Source organism: Lampetra fluviatilis, chromosome 1 (genome assembly GCF_964198595.1).
Source record: "Lampetra fluviatilis chromosome 1, kcLamFluv1.1, whole genome shotgun sequence".
NCBI classification, from domain to species: Eukaryota; Metazoa; Chordata; class Hyperoartia; order Petromyzontiformes; family Petromyzontidae; genus Lampetra; species Lampetra fluviatilis.
Genome location: NC_136275.1, coordinates 6,948,266 through 6,968,737, shown reverse-complemented (window position 1 = coordinate 6,968,737; position 20,472 = coordinate 6,948,266). Strand labels below are relative to the sequence as shown.

Here is a 20,472-nt window from a genome sequence, read left to right as displayed (position 1 = left end):
CCTCTGGTGGGATGCCCAACAGATGGAAAATTACATCCGATATAATGGTCACGGACGCCCCGGAATCCACTAAAATACGCACGTCCACCCCTTGTATAGAACCAGGTACAGTGGACGAACCAGTAGTGGCCGCGACGACCCGCCGTGCCAATTTACGCCACTGCGTTACCGAGCGACGTGGCCCAGTCGATGGCCTCCCCCCGTTATTAACAACACCCGGATCGCACGACAACGGTGATGAGTGAGGTGTCAAGCCTTGCCGAGTGTCTGGTGCGCACCGACTTGCCTGTCCTGGAGGATCCTTCCGTGGCACGTCCGCTGTCGAGGCCTCCTGCTGGGGCGGACCTGGGACACGGGCCCAGCAGTCCCTGGCGTAATGGCCCTTACAGCCGCAGCGGAAGCAGTCGATGTCGTTGCGCCGCGCCGCAGGCCCCCCGTCCTGACGTTCCCGTGTCGGCGGCGCAGATCGCGGCCCCGGCCTACTGCGGGCCGACCACTGAGCAGAGGCGGCTGTCAGCTCCTGTGGGCCCCCCCCATCAGGAACGTACACCGCCTTCTTGGGATCCCAACCCACGGCACCTCCTTCGACGATGGGCCCCCCCGTCCACGCCGTGACTTGCTTCCAACGGCGCAGGTTGAACTGGGCATCAAGACATTTAGCGGCCGCCGGGGATGTCAGCTTTTCGTGGCCACACACCGGCATAGGAATCCCCAAATCCCGGGACAGTTCGAGCATCTTACCCAAGATGAGAGGTTCGAGCAGGTCAGGCTCCGTCTCCGGGTATGCGGCCATGGCCAACTCCAATACCGCACCCCTGTATGCCACCGGCGACTCCTCGGGTGCTCGCTGACGTTGAACAAACCGGCGATGAGCATCATCCGGTGGCTCATATGCATCTGCCATCTCGTCGAAAACTCCTCTCAATGTTTTCTTCTTCTCGGCCTTTATAGAACGGAAGAATCTCACCGACTCGTCATCGAGAAGAGTCGGTAAAACCTCCAATGCCTCAGCGTCCGTCCACCTTGCTGAGCGTACCGCCGCCAAAAATCTGCAGGCGAAAGCACCCCAATCGCCACCGATGGAGAATTCTTTAACGGTCGTGAGATGACGACTGCGACTCCTTGTTGCGCCGCCCTCAGCCGATGACTCACCAGGCGGCATATTCAAAATGGCGTCGCATCGCAAGGTGTTCAAGATGGCGGCCTCCCGCCACGGAGAGCGCAAGATGGCGGCTTCCCGCCGTTCTTCTCCTGCCACGCCCAAGATGGCGTCTTCGTGCCGCGTGGCCGATGGCGCCGACAGCGGAGGCAAGGCGGCGACCTGCGGACCTACATCGGCTCTCCCCAACGCCGTCCTCGGCGTGACGAGCTCGCACAATTGCGCGAGCACGATTTTGAGTGTCTCCAGCTGCACCGCCATCTGTCTCTATCGCAAGTCCGCGTCCTCCGGCGCAGACGGTTCCACCGACGCGGTGACGTCTTGGACTCCCGGACCCGTACTCGTTCCCGCACGGATCTCCTCCTCCATCGCAGGCAGGTCCACCGCCTGAGGAAGGTCGTCGTCGTCGGATGATGTAGCAGATGATGGCGCAGGAATATTCTTTCTCCTGAGCTGTTTTGACATGCCGTTTCACTTCTGACACCAGTGTAATAAAGGACTCGTTCACTGGGTCTGTCTCCGTTGTCCTTTATTTGGGTTCTTTACACTTGTCCCACACGGCCCTCGCTCAGAGCCTCCCCGCTTGGCAGCTCCACAGCTGCCTTCGCTCCCGTAGCCTTTCTCCGCTCCTGCAGCTCCGCTGCAGGTCCCCTGTGCAGTCCTCCGGCTGCTCTCACTGCAGCTCCACCGCTGCTCCCCGTTCCTCCGCTGGCCGACGGTGCCGAGTCTTACTGTGTGTGTGGCGATCTCGCCACTCTCCAACCTCCGCCCTGCGTGGCCTCACTCTGTCTCTATCTCCAACACTCCCCCGTCTCTTCCGGTATCTCTCCCTTAAGACCTCACCCCTTTCTCTCACGTGACCTAACTCCTCCCCTGCGTGACGTCATATCCGCGAGGCCATTTACGCCCGCATTACAATTGTAATATTACACTATGTATTAATCTACCCACCCTACTGTATACCGCACTGCTGTATATTCACTGTACAATTAGGATACTATATATTACCTTATACATTATATTAAACATTACACTTTTATACTATTTATTATTATGCAATCTGCTAAACACTATACCATTGACCGTCGCGTGAAAGGTGCTAAGAGGAAGCAACGACATATGTCAATGGGAGAGTGATGGTTGGAGACTGGCAGTGGAGCAAAGACTCCATTCCCTGCGGAGAATACAAAAGATATATAATCAATGCCAGTGAGTGGACTGCGGTCTGAAAGTCACCATAAACGTGAACACAATCAGTTAAGATGCGAAATGGTTTATTACGTCCTTCCAATGATTGCTGAGCCAGAATCCATATTCTCGGTTGAAATTGTCTCTGTGCTTGTATATGTGGATCGCCTCATGAACGAATCTCTCATGGTAGCCAGATGGCAATGCCATTGTCATCATGGACAAAATAGACTACAACAACAAAATTCAAGAACTACTCAACGATGGCAGCTATACAAAAATAAAAGGAGACCCCACCAACAGCCTCGTCATTAAAACCAACAAAATCATTTCTGATTCAACCACATTAATTGATCAAACCAAACAGTTCTCGTTGAAACCTTCTGCAGCCAGGCCACCAAGATTATATGGCTTGCCAAAGATACATAAAGAAGATACACCCCTTCGTCCCATTGTCTCTACTATCAACTCTCCCACCTACAAACTGGCTCGTTTTTTGTCTGAAATCCTGCGGCCTTTCACTGGAAAAACCATCTCTGCGGTACTAAACTCTACTCAACTGGTATCGATAATCAAGGGAATCTCCCTGTTCCCAGACGACCTGCTTGTCAGTTTTGATGTGGTTTCCTTATTCACCAAAGTTCCTGTACCTGACACCATTGCAATCATTGAAGACTTGGTTGAATTCCAATATGCTGATGATGCCCAAGTCAGTGCATGCTCAGAAGCTGACCTTCAGTTCATCGTCAACATATTTACAGATTCTTACAGCAGGATAGGTCTAACATTGAATACCCGCAAAACAAAGATAATTTTTCAACAAGCTCCAGGAGGACACCTACCACCCCATACAATCATTACCAACAATGCAATACTGGAAAACGTTCTCAGTTTCCCATACTTTGGGAGCCATCTCTCTAACAATGTCTTAATTGATTATGAAATTCAACATCGGATTGCCCGAGCTAGTGCTGCCTTTGATCATTCCAACCCTCTTATATGGTGCAGAAACCTGGACCACTATCGTAAACATGTACAATCTAGATTTGAAGCTTTCGTGACTGCAAGGATTCATATTCTTAGGTTTTTTCGGTAAAGTCACGTAGGTAAAACATTAAAATTAATAAAAGTAAAATAAAACAAAATAAAAATCACGACGTTTCGGACGCAACACAAGCTTCCGTCTTCAGGTGGAACCGTCACAGCCACGACAGCTGTATCAAGTAAAGTCACGTAGGTAAAACATTAAAATTAATAAAAGTAAAATAAAACAAAATAAAAATCACGACGTTTCGGAGGCAACACAAGCTTCCGTCTTCAGGTGGAACCGTCACAGCCACGACTTACCTACGTGACTTTACCGAAAAAACCTAAGAACACGTACAATCTCTCGAAATGTTTCATCAACGCTGTCTCAGGAAAATACTAAACATCACCTGGGAAGAAAGACAAACTAATATCAGTATTCTGGAGCGATCCAACTCATCCAGCATAGAGGCCATCATGATGAAGTATCAACTCAGATGGGCAGGTCACCAGATCTTCTATTTCCAGCTCAGCGATGGATCATGTGCCCCCGGAGATCAAGAAAGTGTTTCCGTGACAACCTTAAAATGCACCTCAAACGTAGCCACATAGATCCAAACAACTGGGAAATCTATGCTCTTGATAGACCATCATGGAGGGCCAAAATAAACAATGGAACTCAGCATTGTGAGGCCGAGTGAAGAGAGTTGATAGCCAGGGAAAGAGCACGCTGCAAAGCATATACACCAGAGACAGAGACAACAACAGTGGGAGCTCCAGTATGGATCATTCGTGTCCCCAATGTGCCAAGATCTGCAGGTCACGGATTGGCCTATTCAGCCATCTCCGGACCTATGGACAGCCAGGTCCACCTCACAACAAAGACAAGTAACACCTGGAGGGAAATCATACCCAACTACGAGGGATCCCAGAAGACAATCACCTTATTACTAAATGTACTTACTAATCTAGTGTGAGAATTGGCTTATGTGTTGGTGCATGTGATATGTGTCTCTCTTTACAGTTCCCGGTTGGGTGTTGCTGTTTAAAGTATAGCAGATCCACAGTTGAAAGGTTGTGAGCTCAAATCCCAGTCAGGGGTAAAGAGCAGTTGTCCTATGGAATACTAGCCATTTCCAACTCACTACATTTGAGAAAAAAGTTTAACCATGAGCAGCTATCTCACTAACCTGCTAAAACAGTTTGCCAATGACGTTTAACGTGACAAAGAGAGTATACTCATGACAATTCAATGTAGTAAACGACTTACACGACACGTTGAGACTTGCGTCCTTTCTTTATTAGTTATGACTGCTTGGCTCCGCACTCTCTTTAGATGGTCACCCTCTCTCTCTTTCTGCATGCACGCGCTCACTGCTCCTCCATTCCTGCGTGGCTTCCCTCGCTCTCGCTTCCCCGCACACCGCTGGTCGACGGTGCACCGGGAGTCGGGAGAGCTTCGCTCGAGGCTGCCATGTGCTCGGTGGCTGACGAGATGGCGGAGATGCAGTCCGGACCCAGGCTTCCACACAGAACCCCGAGTCCTCCTCTTGCCTCTCCTTATATCCTCCTTGGCGGAGCGAAGCCCCGCCTCTAACCACACCCCCTTCAAAACCTTCTCGATGGTTCCTCCATGTACCCATGAGCTCCGCCCATGAACTTTGGCCCAGATTGAACCCGTAGCCCTGATTGGCTATGACCGATGCGGCAATGCCTATGCAGCCCTCCGTATGTCGGTGTGCTCTCTCATTACATATGTATGGCGTGTTTTAACGACACATTTATATATTTATGCGATCTAACCCAAAAAACCTATATTATGGATATGTATGTATGTTGGACTTCTTTTGCACCGTATGTAGCCAACCATGCTAATCGAGGTGTTTTTGTGTGTTTCTTTCTACAGATGAAGACTTGAGTTTGGCTTTGAAGGCAAAGGTGTCATTGGAAGACCTTTTCAATAAGAACTTCCAACCCGTGGAAACAGAAGTACATTGGATAAGTGGTAAGTTGTATGAACCAGTTCATTACCCTTCTTTAATTGAAGACTGTGCATGGCCAAGTGCTTGTGCTATGCATGATTGTGGGCCTCAGTCCTTTTGCTATAGGCCAATGCAAAACTGGTAGAAAAATAAGTCTGTAGGAAATATCACAAACACATAAAGGAAGCCTTCTGAAATGTTCACGTTCTTGGCAGTGCAGTAAAACATCACGAAGCTGAAATCATTTTTGGAATAGCCTTTCCTGTTTCAGTCTCTGTCTGACATCCTGAAAATAATTAATTCATACAGCAATGCTACATTTAAATGACAGTCACACTTGAACAGATTTCATTGACATTTAATAACAGTCAACTAAATATTCTCAATGTAATATTTAGAATTCAATAAAACTTAAATAATCAGCACTGAATTTCCACGGTGAAGCGGATAGGGAAGGCTTGAGGTTTCTCACTGGATGTGGAAGGCTGGATAGATTTTTTAAAAATAGGTTTGAAAACTGTATTGTATTTTGTTTACTTATTTGTAATATAAATCTAAAATAGCTCTAGAAGTATGTTATATAGCAAGAATGTAGCTTTATATTGACGTATATTGCATGTACATAGCTCTACAGTTGCTAGTGCACAAACATATATTGTTTTTATTACACCTAGTGCTGACAAGTGCATCTCAATATTCTATACATTATTAGCATGGAGTTCTACCACCAGGTAGACAGATGCAATTAGATTGGCTGCAAAGTGCCACGTCCTACCATGCATTAGCGTATGAACAGTGATGAACAGTGCTCCTGCTGCAGTATTTTGGTTTATTTTTACGGATAAAAAAAAATTGGGTGACTATCAGAGCAACCGACTCACAATTTGTAGGTTGTGGGTTAAAACCCCCGTCAGGGGTTGACTTAGTCTTTTATCATCCTGGGGTTGATATATTTAGCAACACTTCATGACAATTGAACACAGGTTCTATGGAGAGACTGCTTCCCCATCATATGAATGTGGAATATACTTCACTCGCTCAAGGCCACCAACACAGAAGAGTGCCACCCCCATTGCTCATTGGAGCAAGTGGACTCTTTAGTCTTTCAATGATTATGCTCTGCATTCATTACCTCTACATTTGGCAGTGCATTTGGTGGGTTAATCTATGGTAGGGTGAGTGTATTGTGTAACTTCTGTAAAGGGAAGCGTCTCCGGAGAAAGCAGTTTTGAAAGAAATGTTATCTTAAAATTTTTAGCAAATTAGATCGGGATTTGAAAATCCTAGTGTATATAGTTGATAGCTTGAAGTGTCCCATAAGGAAGAAGGCCAGTGGATTGGCTCATTTATCAAGCTTGTTAACATTTGGAATGACTAGCTGTCCTCAGTCAACTGGGTGTCCCAAACAGCCCAAGGAGACGACTTTCATCTCACTGATAAGAATGTCTGCTTCCTGGGTGGTCTCTCGTTTAAATCCAAACTTTTGCACATGTAGTAGAGTTACCCACTCGATATTCACAAACTCGGAGAGCAAATCGTTAACAAGGTTTTCCCGCTCAAACTAACGGTCAGGGTCTCACAAGCTGTGAGAGCTGACCGTAAACAAGGTTTTCCCGCGCGACCAAACGGTCAGGGTCAGATAGGGTGAATTGGGATCGAAAAGCATATTGGGAACGACCAATCACAGGGTTCCACAAGGTGGCCGGGGATTGGACAACCCGGCCACGAGCAAGTATAAAGCCAGAGCGCTCAGAGCTCTCGGGGAGTTGAACCACACGAAGACCCAAGACAGCGGAAGAAGCTTAGGACCCTGGACCAAGCCCTCCAGCCCTTATCAGGGCTAGGGTTCAGTGTAACCAGTGGTCGGGAGACATCTCCCTAGGTCCAGTCAGAGGACACTGAAAGAGCGGGATATTGAGTAGCCTGTAGGGTACGGGGGCTTGTACGTTCTGAGTGTAACGGGTGAGGGGACCGTATATCCCTCAGTGCATAGGGACCGTGTTAATAAAAGTGTGTGCTACAAAAGACGTTGAAGAGTCCGTCTGTACAACACTACACACACAAAGCCTCCGAGCGGATTATGGATTACAACAGATTTCCCTTTGTCAGCTGTCCCCTGAATCTTGGCCAGCAATCTGCATGACTGAAGCACTTGCTGCACCACCTCCTCCCTTCCACACCACCTATGGATACTGCTTTTGATAAATTGTGACTACGCCACATTTTATGTTTATATTTTTCTTTCACAAGAGCAGGTTTTTATCTACTAGTCCAACTTTGAAAAGTACCTACTGTACATACATTTTTTTTTAATACTCTTTGGGTGTTTTGGTAAAGTCACGTAGATAGACTTTACCGAAAGACCCAAAGAGTATGAATTCCTGCAGTCATGAATGCTTTAAGTCTGATTATGAATATCAATAGTTTTTTGAGGAGTGAGTTAATTTGTGAATCATTGTGAATTAGCCTCAGACATTTAGTGCATGTAATTTATATGTTAGTCAGGGACAGTACTAGTGTAGTGCTAATTCTTACATGATCGATGGGTAGAAATACCCACGGGATCCCAGGTTACACTTGAGATAATGTCATCAAGGAAAGGAAAGAGAAGGCGGAGTGTGTGAGAGAGGGAACGCCCAGGAGGAGAGAGTGTGGTGACATCACGGGATGAGGCTGGGTGATCGGGGCGCTTCCTGGTGGGATTCAGAGTGGAGTGGTCGCATGTGGCATGAGCTCGTCCAGAAAATACCTACTATAATCACCCATGAATGTCTGTCCATAACGCTCGTAACGTCACTCCACATCGACCAGCCCCCCTCATTAATAATCATGAGCAGGTGACGTCCTCCACATGGACCCCCCCTCATTAATAATCATGATTCGGTGACGTCTCTCCACGTGGAACACCCTATCCCCTCATTAATAATCATGTGCAGGTGGCGTCACTCCACATCGAACAGCCCCCCTCATTAATAATCATTATAAGGTGACGTCCTCCAAATGGACACCTCCCACCCCATTCATAATAATTAGCGGCTGACGTCACTCCACATGGGGCCCGAGGGTGCCTCCTCCCCCCTCATCAGCGTCAACTTACAACCCTCACTACAAAGGCAGAACCCAATGTCACGCGATCTTCGTAACGCTATTGAGACATAAAAGTAAAAAGGACGTCATGATGAACAAGGGATTATAACCTTAAAATGAAATAGGTCTGTGTCACCGCGCCCTTATAAATTGCACACACATTAATGCAATGAATATCACGTCGCGGTCTGCTTTTCGCTTGCAAGTTTCAGATTTACTGCAATACACCCGTCCTTGGATGGGAAAAAGGCTAGGAAAGAAGAGTTGTGTTGTCGAAATCTTCGTCTGCTGGACGCATTACACTAGCAAGACAAACTGAGTGTCACTGGTATTAGAACACTCGGCTCAAAATTAACAGGTTGAAAGTTCAAATCGTGATTGGGATACCTACTTTATAATTTTTCTGGAAAACAATTAAGAGAACAGTTATAACTCTTTAGAAAGTGTGGTCTCCACCTTATATGATATAATATTGCAATTACAACCCTTTGTCACCACTTCTGGATAAAGGCTTTCCCACATGATGCTGGTCATGTGGGGTGATTGGCTATACTTGACCATGCTGCTAAGTTCGGTTTATTGAAGCCTTGGGGATGTGGAATTCTCACCATCACGTGAGGCTCGTCAACAGAAATGAGCAGCATCCAATTGCTCAATGAAGCAGGGTGATACTTTCATCTAATATTATTTTAGGTTACCATATGACCCATACCAAAATTGTATGAATATCAATGTTCCTCTTACAAGAGTAAACAAAGGACACAGCTTAGTTAAATGCTGTGTGGATATATACAATCGTCAACAAAATTGGACTTTAATATCGAGCGCATATTGATGCTCTATTAGTAAAGGACTCTCGATCACATTTTGGGAATGGAGAAATGTGCTTTGAAGAAAACTAATATGTTGATTGGCTCAAAATTGCGATGTTAAGGGACACAAAGGGGGCTTTCTCTTAATATTTGGAGATAACTACCTACAGTATAGGCATCCTGTTAAAAACACGCCCCAAAGGTTGAAGGTCAGCTAACCAATTTTATTCAACCTTCCAATTATCATTCTGACTCCAGTGAGACCACATTTGTCAATATTTGGTCATTTGTGGTGAAGCAGAAGCAGATACATTTCATGAGCCTATTCTTTGGGTCTTTCGGTAAAGTCACGTAGATAGGTTGCAAGAAAATTACAAAAAAATACGACGTTTCGATCACAACACAAGCGATCCTCGTCAGGAGGAGACGATCGCTTGTGTTGTGATCGAAACGTCATTCATATTACAAATATGCCATCAGTGACCATTTCTATTCTTTATTTTTGTTACATTGCCGTGAAGTAAAATGTTTATATGCTGCACTGTGTCTGATGTGTTAGTCCATTGCATCTATCAAGTAAAGACAATCCAACAACTGAAGCCTACTGTGGAGACGATGAGAGTGTTTTTACACCATTGGTGTTATCCACAGGAGTCTTCTTATCCACCACATTTAAAAACACGACGGGTACAGCGTGGGCGAGCCACCTTAGCCTACAAAAAATAAAATAATACGTTAAGATAGTGGGGGGGGGGTGCTCCACATGTTCAATATAAAGCAGAGCTTGTCACAACACTGGACTTTGGACTTTGAGCGTGGGGCCTTCCCCGTCATGCAGCAATCAAGAAAAACATTCCCAAGACTGTATATAGATATCTCATATTGTATGAAATAACAGCCACAATTGTGTATGTTGGTGTCTCATGCTTATCCGAGCAAGATGAGATGGCAGAGGCATTTGACTTCCACGAAGTCATGCTTTTGCAAGATGAGAAATATGTTCATGGCTAGGCTCGATGCGTGCATTCTGAAGTGTCCCGCGATCGATCACGCCCGAGCTCCACGCGCAAGTATCGTGTAATCCATACTTGTGGCCTTTTAGAGATGTATGTGTTGCTTTCTGTTCCCTATTGTGCTGCATCAATTTGAGTTATGACAATTGTTATATGAGGATGCTTTTTGGAGTCTCTCGGTGATCAGTTGGGGGTGGAGGATGGATCCCAACATTTTAAATGTGATGCTTTGTTTACCCCCACTGAGCAAATTATGAGGCCTTTAAGGAATTTGCATTCGCTTGCACGAGGGCTTCACTAAAATGGTTTGGGAAAAATGTGCACTTAATAATGGATGCAGTTTAACCGCTATGAAATATTTGCTTTTATCATTACATCTCTATTCTGGTTAAATACATTATTGTGCCAAGCGAGGCGTGTTGTCTGTAATTTGGAGTGGCAAGCTTCAATCTTCGTTTCAGATATCATACGTAAGAAGTTTTTCCGTATTATAAATAAGGTAATTTGCTTTTTTTCATTTGATGGATATTCAAGTACCCAGAGAAAATAAAGCTTTTAGATGTGCAAATTTAAAGCTGTACGAATGGATCAGCAGCATTCAGTAATGTACTTGTATTTGTAAGTACTTGCGGTCTCATCACTGCATGCTGAAATTCTCTCATGTACACAATGTAATTTAATCACCCCACTTCCAAAACACTAGATTGCAGGCATGCACAACTTAACTGTTGCAATACTTTTGATGATAATATGGCAGTAACATTTTTTTTCTTGATGACTTATCAATAACATTTCGAATATTACAGTGGAAGAAAATGAGAATGTTTCATGAAGTTGTGGTCAAACCAAGTCTGTACCAACAGGAAATTTGGTAAACATGTTTTATATATGAGATTGTTTTATATAAGAGACTATCAGTAATCTGGATATGTGCCTTTGTGATTAGAACGCTTGATGGTGAGTTAAACTCCTAGTTATGAGTCAACAGTCCATCGTCGCTTTGGGAATGATATAATGAGTATCACTGTAATGTTATGTATCCATCACTGTCTTGGAGCCACCAACATACTCATTATTCGTTTGATCAGAGAGACACTTTGGCCTGGCAATGGTATAGCTGCATCCCATATGACGGTTATGCATTTGGCAGTATAGACACAACCATTATATTTTGGTCTTACAAAGAACGTCTCATAAAAGAGCTGCTTAGCTCAATTGGCCTTACCAGCTAAAATAGAGTTTCAGTTGTTCACATCTACAAGGAATACCTTTCGTGGGGCAGACAGTGGGGTGGGGTCTCAGGCGCAACCAATAAACGTTGCAGCTGTTTCAGCCGTTTCTGTGTCGACGCTTGCCCCCAATGAAATATATATAAATTGTATTCTTGTGCTTCAAGTTAAAATACATGAAACATACTACCGTCACCTCAGTTGCCCGAGGTCACAAGTTCAATATGAATTATGCTTGTCTGTCTGCTGAACCAGACAGAAGAGTAGTGTTTAAAGTTAACTATGAAGCATTTACCAGAATGATTTAACGCAACATTACAATGACTTTTAGAGCAGAGAAACAGAAAGGGGAAATTGTCAATTATAATTGGACGTATTATTTTACAATGTGTTGTGCCTTCAGACTTGAAGCTTGGGAAAAAATAGGTGTATCATCTCTTCAAATACAACACAACAGAGTGTTGGTATCCATAATACATATTTTTTTGGGTTAGATCGCGCAAATATATACATTTGTCATAAAACCCACCACCACCCGACACGGCCAATTAGTAAGGTTTGTCACGTAAACAGAAAATGCCAATTCGTTATTAGTGTAGTGAGCGACTTCCGAGACAATGTGTAGAGGGCTCCTTGTTTATTTCTCACAATTTACAGGCAGAATCACTGAGCGACATATACACTGGGCTATGTATAGCTGACCCACTCATACAGCCACATCGCCGGCGTCTAACTATATAGCTGGCTGACTAATACAGTGGCGACGACGATGGGGACCGTACAGCGAATCGGCCATACGGCCGGACGATGAGGAAGAGATGACGGCGAAGACAGAGACGGCAGCCAGGACCCGAACCCCCACAACAGCCTTGAACCTCCGGATACCTCCCCCTTATATACTCCTCGGCATGGCCAAGCCCCGCCTCTGGCTACGCCCCCCTTCTAGAACTCTCGTTCAGGTTCCAGGAGCTTCCCGACTGATCCCCGCCTCTGACCTTTAGCACAGTTACACCCCCCTTATGGTTGGCTATTATATAGCGCACTCATACCCGTAATTATCCCTCCTGGTCAACAGATGGCACCCTATCACTACACTAGTACAGCACACTGGTGTTTTGGAGAGCCAAGCCACAACATGTATAATCTGAGTACGACGTTTCACCAGTAATTACAATTAGCTTCATCAGGCGACAGCCAGATTCGTGTTAAACTGAATGTTGGTAGTTGTGTGGTATAGCGGTTAGCGCGCTGTGCGATGAACGCGGCGATTCTCATTTGATTCCTGCTCATGGCCAACACCAGTGATGAGTATCTGAACCAGTCTTGGGCCTCCCCTAGGTTGACTCAGCCTCAAATGAGTCCAGTACCTGGTGTGGGGCATACCACCCACCCCCTCGTGTACCGTGCTGGCCTACATAGGTGCTCACTAACAAAACTTTCCCCAACAGTTTATTAAGGCTATAGGGGGATTTGTTTTCTACTTGTCTTTGTATAATAAACAGAAGGCCCTCGCTGCCATCATCATAAACATTGCTTCATAACAGAACAGTATACACTTTAATGGGCTACAGTTTCAGACAATAGTACTTCGTGTCTCTTAGTTTTTCCACTGCCTGAAATATAAGCTTGAATCATTATTTTATAAGACAGTACTAGCAGAAGTACCCGGCGTTGCCCGGGTGCAAATATATATTTCTTAATAACCTTACATATATACACAGTTACTAAGGTATTGTCAAAGCCCGGTGGGCTTTGACAATACCTTTCACCACTCATCACTCACAACTCACCCTCACCACTCATCCTCACCACTCCCACTCACTACTCACCCTCACCATTCACCATCACAACTCACCACTCACCAATCTCCCTCACCAATCTCCCTCACCCTCACCACTCACCCTCACCACTCACCCTCACCACTCACCAATCACCAATCACCACACACCCTCGCCACTCACTCTCACCACTAACCCTCACCACTCACTCTCACCATTCACCCTGACCATTCAGCCTCACCACTCACCACTCACTCTCACCATTCACCCTGACCATTCAGCCTCACCACTCACCACTCACCCTCACCATTCACCCTCTCCCTCACCACTCACGCTTACCACTCACCCTCACCACCACCACTCACCCTCACCACTCACGCTCACCACTCACTCTCTCCCTCTCCACTCACCGTCACCTTCACCCTCACCACTCACCCTCACTACTCACTAATCACCCTCACCCTCACCACGCATCCTCACTACTTACTACTCACCTTCACCACTCACCTTCACCACTGACCCTCACCACTGACCCTCACCACTCATCCCCACCACTCACCCCGAACCACTCACCCTCACTACTCACCATCACCACTTATCCTCACCATTCACCATTCACCACTCATCCTCACCACTCACCCTCACCACTCATCCTCTCCACTCACCATCACCATAAACCCTAACCACTCACCCTCACCACTAACCCTCACCACTCACCCTCACCACTAACCCTCACCCTCACCACTCACCCTTATTACTCACCACTCAACGTCAACACTCTTCGTCAGCACTCACCCTCACCACTCACCCCTCACCATCACCACTCACCCTCACCACTCACCATCACCACTCACCCTCACTACTCACCATCACCACTCACCCTCACCACTCACCCTCACCACTCACGCTCACCACTCACCCTCACCACTCACCCTCACCACTCACCCTCACCACCACCAATCACCCCTCACCACTAACCCTCACTACTCACCCTCACCATTCACCCTCACCACTAACCCTGACCCCTCACCACTGACCACTCACCCTCCCCACTCACCCTTCCTACTCACCACTCAACCTCACCACTAACCCTCACCCCTGACCACTCACCCTCCCCACTCACCACTCACCCTTCCTACTCACCACTCAACCTCACCACTCACCCTCACCACCCACCACTCACCCTCACCACTCACCCTTCCTACTCACCACTCAACCTCACCACTGACCACTCACCACTCACCCTTACCCTCACCACTCACTCTCACCACTCACCACTCACCCTTACTATTCACCACACACCCTCACCACTCACCCTCAACATCAACACTCACCCTCACCACTCACCATCATCACAAATCCTAACCACTCACCCTCACCACTCACCCTCACCACTCACTCTCACCACACCCTCAGCACTCACCCTCCCCACTCACCCTCACCACACACCCTCACCACTTAACCTCACCACTCAACCTCACCACTCACCCTCACCACTCACCCTCACCATTCACCCTCAACACTCACCCTCACCCCTCTCCCTCACCACTTTTCCTCACCACTCACCGTCACCACTCACCACTCACCACTCACCCTCACCACTCACCCCTCACCCCTCACCATCACCACTCACCCTCACCACTAACCCTGACCCCTCACCACTGACCACTCACCCTCACCACTAACCCTCACCATCACCACTCACCCTTACTACTCACCACTCAACCTCACCACTCTTCGTCATCACTCACCCTCACCCCTCACCACTCACCCCTCACCACTCACCCTCACCACTCACCCCTCACCATCACCACTCACCCTCACCACTCTCCCTCACCACTCACCACTCACTCTCACCATTCACCCTCACCACTCACCACTCACCGTCACAACCACCACTCACCCTCACCACTCACCCTCACCACTCTCCCTCACCACTCACCACTCACCCTCACCACTCACCACTCACCGTCACAACCACCACTCACCCTCACCACTCACCCTCACCACTCAACCTCACCACTCAACCTCACCCTCACTACTCACCATTCATCCTGACCAATCACCACTGACCAATCACCACTCACCACTCTCCACTAACCCTCACCACTCAACCTCACCACTCACCCTCAAAACTAACGACTCTCTCACCACTCACCCTCACCACTCAGCACTCACCCTCACCACTCACCCTCACCACTCACACTCACCACTCACCCATCACCACTCACAACTGCCACTCACCCTCACAACAACCACTCACCCTCACCACTCACCACTCACCCTCACCCTCACCACTCACGCTCACCACTCACCCATCACCACTCACAACAGCCACTCACCCTCACAACAACCACTCACCCTCACCATTCATCCTCAACCACTCACCCTCACCACTCACCCTGACCACTCACCCTCACCACTAACCCTCACCACTCACCCTTACCACTCACCCTCACCGCTAACCTTCACCATCACCACTCACCCTTACTACTCATCACTCAACCTCACCACTCTTCGTCACCACTCACCCTCACTACTCACCCCTCACCCTCACGACTCACCCTCACCACTCACCATCACAACCACCACTCACCCTCACCACTCACCCTCACCACTCAACTTCACCACTCAACCTCACCCTCACTACTCACCATTCATCCTGACCAATCACAACTGACCAATCACCATTCACCACTCTCCACTAACCCTTACCACTCAACCTCACCACTCACGCTCACCACTCACCCATCACCACTCACAACAGCCACTCACCCTCACAACAACCACTCACCCTCACCACTCATCCTCAACCACTCACCCTCACCACTCACCCTGACCACTCACCCTCACCACTAACCCTCACCACTCACCCTTACCACTCACCCTCACCACTAACCCTCACCATCACCACTCACCCTTACTACTCATCACTCAACCTCACCACTCTTCGTCACCACTCACCCTCACCACTCACCCCTCACCCTCACGACTCACCCTCACCACTCACCGTCACAACCACCACTCACCCTCACCACTCACCCTCACCACTCAACTTCACCACTCAACCTCACCCTCACTACTCACCATTCATCCTGACCAATCACCACTGACCAATCACCACTCACCACTCTCCACTAACCCTTACCACTCAACCTCACCACTCACCCTCAACACTCACCCTTAAAACTAACCACTCTCTCACCCTCACCACTCAGCACTCACCCTCACCACTCACCCTCACCACTCACCCTCACCACTCACGCTCACCACTCACCACTCACCCCTCACCGCTCACCTATCACCACTCACAACTGCCACTCACCCTCACCACTCACCCTCACCACTCACCCTCACAACAACTACTCACCCTCACCGCTCACCACTCACACTCACCCTCACCACTCATCCTCACCAATCACACCCTCACCAATCACCACTCACCCTCACTGCTCACCCTCACCACTCACCACTCACGCTCACCCTCAGCCCTCACTAATCACCACTCACAACTGCCACTCACCCTCACCACTCACCCTCACCACTCACCCTCACTACTCACCACTCATCCTCACCAATCACCCTCACCATTCACCCTCACCACTCACCCTCACCACTCTCCCTCACCACTCACTACTCACCCTCACCACTCACCCTCACCATTCACCCTCACCACTCACCCTCACCACTCTCCCTCACCACTCTCCCTCACCACTCACCCTCACCACTCACCAGTCACGCTCACCACTGATGCTCACCACTCACCCTCACTACTCACCCTGCCCACTCACCACTCACCCTCACTCACCTCATCGCTCACCACTCACCCTTACCCTGACCACTCACCACTCATCTTCACCAATCACACCCTCACCAATCACCAATCACCACTCACCTTCACCACCACCACTCACCCTATTCCCGTTTAAAAAAAAAAACTTGCTTACGTGTCGCCAAGTATGCTTAACATGTCTTACAGACACACACATTCACTAATATAGATTTTGACATTACACATACAAAACGTCAGCTTGTACTACTGTCATGATAGCAGGTACCACCACCACAGTGATGGTGAGTGGTGAGGGTGAGTGGTGAGCGGTGAGGGTGAGTGGTGAGGGAGAGCGGTGAGTGGTGAGGGTGTATGGTGAGTGGTGAGGGTGAGTGGTCAGGGTGAGTGGTGAGGGTGAGTGGGGGATGGTGAGGGTGAGTGGTGAGTTGTGAGAGTGGTGAGTGGTGAAGGTGAGGGTGAGTGGTGAGTGCTGAGGGTGAGTGGAGAGGGTGAGTGGTTAAGGTGAGGGTGAGTGGTGAGGGAGAGTGGTGAGGGAGAGTGGTGGTGGTTAGGGTGAGGATGGTTGGTGATGGTGAGTGTGAGTGGTAAGGGAAAGGGGTGAATGGTGAGGGTGAGTGGTGAGGGAGAGTGGTGAGGGTGAGTAGTGGTGGTGAGGGTGAGTAGTGAGTGATGAGGGTGAGGGTGAGTGGTGAGGGTGAGTGGTAAGGGTGAGTGGTGAGGGTTAGTGGTGAGGGTGAGTGGTGAGGGTTAGTGGTGAGCGGTGAGGGTGAGTGGTTGTTGTGAGGGTGAGTGGCAGTTGTGAGTGCTGATGGGTGAGTGGTGAGTGGTGAGCGTGAGTGGTGAGGGTGAGTGGTGAGAGAGTCGTTAGTTTTGAGGGTGAGTGGTGAGGTTGAGTGGTGAGGGTTAGTGGAGAGTGGTGAGTGGTGGTTGTGACGGTGAGTGGTGAGTCGTGAGGGTGAGTCTTGAGGGTGAGTGGTGAGGCTGAATGGTGAGGGTGAATGGTGAGAGTGAGTGGTGAGGGTGAGTGGTGACGAAGAGTGGTGAGGTTGAATGGTGAATAGTAAGGGTGAGTGGTGATGGTGAGGGTTAGTGGTGAGGGTGAGTGGTAAGGGTGAGTGGTGAGGGTTAGTAGTGAGGGTGAGTGGTCAGGGTGAGTGGTGAGGGTGAGTGGTGAGGGTGAGTGGTGAGCGGTGAGGGTGAGTGGTTGTTGTGAGGGTGAGTGGCAGTTGTGAGTGGTGATGGGTGAGTGGTGAGTGGTGAGCGTGAGTGGTGAGGGTGAGTGGTGAGGGTGAGTGCTGAGTGGTGAGGGTGAGTGGTGAGAGAGTCGTTAGTTTTGAGGGTGAGGTTGAGTGGTGAGGGTTAGTGGAGAGTGGTGAGTGGTGATTGGTCAGTGGTGAGGCTGAATGGTGAGGGTGAATGGTGAGAGTGAGTGGTGAGTGGTGAGGGAGAGTGGTGAGGGTGAGTGGTGATGGTGAGAGGTGAGTGGTGAGGGTGAGTGGTGAGGGTGAGGGGTGAGGGGTGAGTGGTGAGGGGTGAGTGGTGAGGGTGAGTGATGACGAAGAGTGGTGAGGTTGAGTGGTGAGTAGTAAGGGTGAGTGGTGATGGTGAGGGTTAGTGGTGAGAGTGAGTGGTTTGTGGTCAGTGGTGAGGGGTCAGGGTTAGTGGTGAGGGTGAGTGGTGATGGTGAGGGGTGAGTGGTGAGTGGTGAGGGTGAGTGGTGAGTGGTGACGGTGAGTGGTGAGGGTGAGTGGTGAGGTTGAGTGGTGAGGTTAAGTGGTGAGGGTGTGTGGTGAGGGTGAGTGGGGAGGGTGAGTGCTGAGGGTGTGGTGAGAGTGAGTGGTGAGGGTGAGTGGTTAGGATTTGTGATGATGGTGAGTGGTGAGGGTGAGTGTTGATGTTGAGGGTGAGTGGTGAGCGTGGGTGGTGAATAGTAAGGGTGAGTGGTGAGAGTGAGTGGTGAGGGTAAGGGTGAGTGGTGAGTGGTCAGTGGTGAGGTTGAGTGGTGAGTAGGAAGGGTGAGTGGGGAGGGTGAATGGTCAGTGGTGAGGGGTCAGGGTTAGTGGTGAGGGTGAGTGGTGAGGGTGAGTGGTGAGGGTTAGTGGTGAGGGGTGATTGGTGGTGGTGAGGGTGAGTGGTGAGGGTGAGTGGTGAGGGTGAGTGGTGAGGGTGAGTGGTGATGGTGAGTAGTGAGGGTGAGTGGTGATGGTGAGTGGTGACGGTGAGTGGTGATGGTGAGGGGTGAGTGGTGAGGGTGAGTGGTGACGAAGAGTGGTGACGTTGAGTGGTGAGTAGTAAGGGTGAGTGGTGAGGGTTAGTGGTGAGGGTGAGTGGTGAGGGTTAGTGGTGAGGGTGAGTGGTTAATGGTGATGGTGAGTGGTGAGGATAAGTTGTGAGGGTGAGTGGTCAGGGTGAGTGGTGAATGGTGAGTGGTGAGGGTAAGTGGTGATGGTGACTAGTGAGGGTGAGTGGTGGGCATGAGTGGTGAGGGTGAGTGGTGAGGGTCAGTGGTGAAGGTGAGTGGTGAAGGTGAGTAGTAAGTAGTGAGGATGAGTGGTGAGTGTTGAGGGTGATTAGTGAGTAGTGAGGGTGAGTGGTGAGGGTGATTAGTGAGGGTGAGTGGTGAGGGTGAGTGGAGAGGGAGAGGGTGAGTGGTGAGGGTGTGTGGTGAGTGGTGAGGCTGAATGGTCAGGGTGAATGGTGAGAGTGAGTGGTGAGTGGTGAGGCTAAATGGACAGGGTGAATGGTAAGAGTGAGTGGTGAGGGTAAGGGTGAGTGGTGAGTGGTCAGTGGTGAGGTTGAGTGGTGAGTAGGAAGGGTGAGTGGGGAGGGTGAATGGTCAGTGGTGAGGGGTCAGGGTTAGTGGTGAGGGTGAGTGGTGAGGGTGAGTGGTGAGGGTTAGTGGTGAGGGGTGATTGGTGGTGGTGAGGGTGAGTGGTGAGGGTGAGTGGTGAGGGTGAGTGGTGAGGGTGAGTGGTGATGGTGAGTAGTGAGGGTGAGTGGTGATGGTGAGTGGTGACGGTGAGTGGTGATGGTGAGGGGTGAGTGGTGAGGGTGAGTGGTGACGAAGAGTGGTGACGTTGAGTGGTGAGTAGTAAGGGTGAGTGGTGAGGGTTAGTGGTGAGGGTGAGTGGTGAGGGTTAGTGGTGAGGGTGAGTGGTTAATGGTGATGGTGAGTGGTGAGGATAAGTTGTGAGGGTGAGTGGTCAGGGTGAGTGGTGAATGGTGAGTGGTGAGGGTAAGTGGTGATGGTGACTAGTGAGGGTGAGTGGTGGGCATGAGTGGTGAGGGTGAGTGGTGAGGGTCAGTGGTGAAGGTGAGTGGTGAAGGTGAGTAGTAAGTAGTGAGGATGAGTGGTGAGTGTTGAGGGTGATTAGTGAGTAGTGAGGGTGAGTGGTGAGGGTGATT

General features: G+C 49.1%; 1 protein-coding gene across 4 annotated transcripts in view; it reads left to right on the top strand.

Annotated features, from left to right (window-relative positions):
• LOC144931170 (inactive dipeptidyl peptidase 10-like) overlaps nucleotides 1-20,472 on the top strand; it is a 675,556-nt gene that overhangs the window by 453,308 nt on the left and 201,776 nt on the right. For all 4 annotated transcript variants that reach the window (XM_078855035.1, XM_078855037.1, XM_078855038.1 and 1 more), the window contains exon 3: nucleotides 5,280-5,378. In XM_078855035.1, coding sequence (XP_078711161.1) covers nucleotides 5,280-5,378 — 99 coding nt within the window. The remainder of the gene's footprint in view (nucleotides 1-5,279; nucleotides 5,379-20,472) is intronic.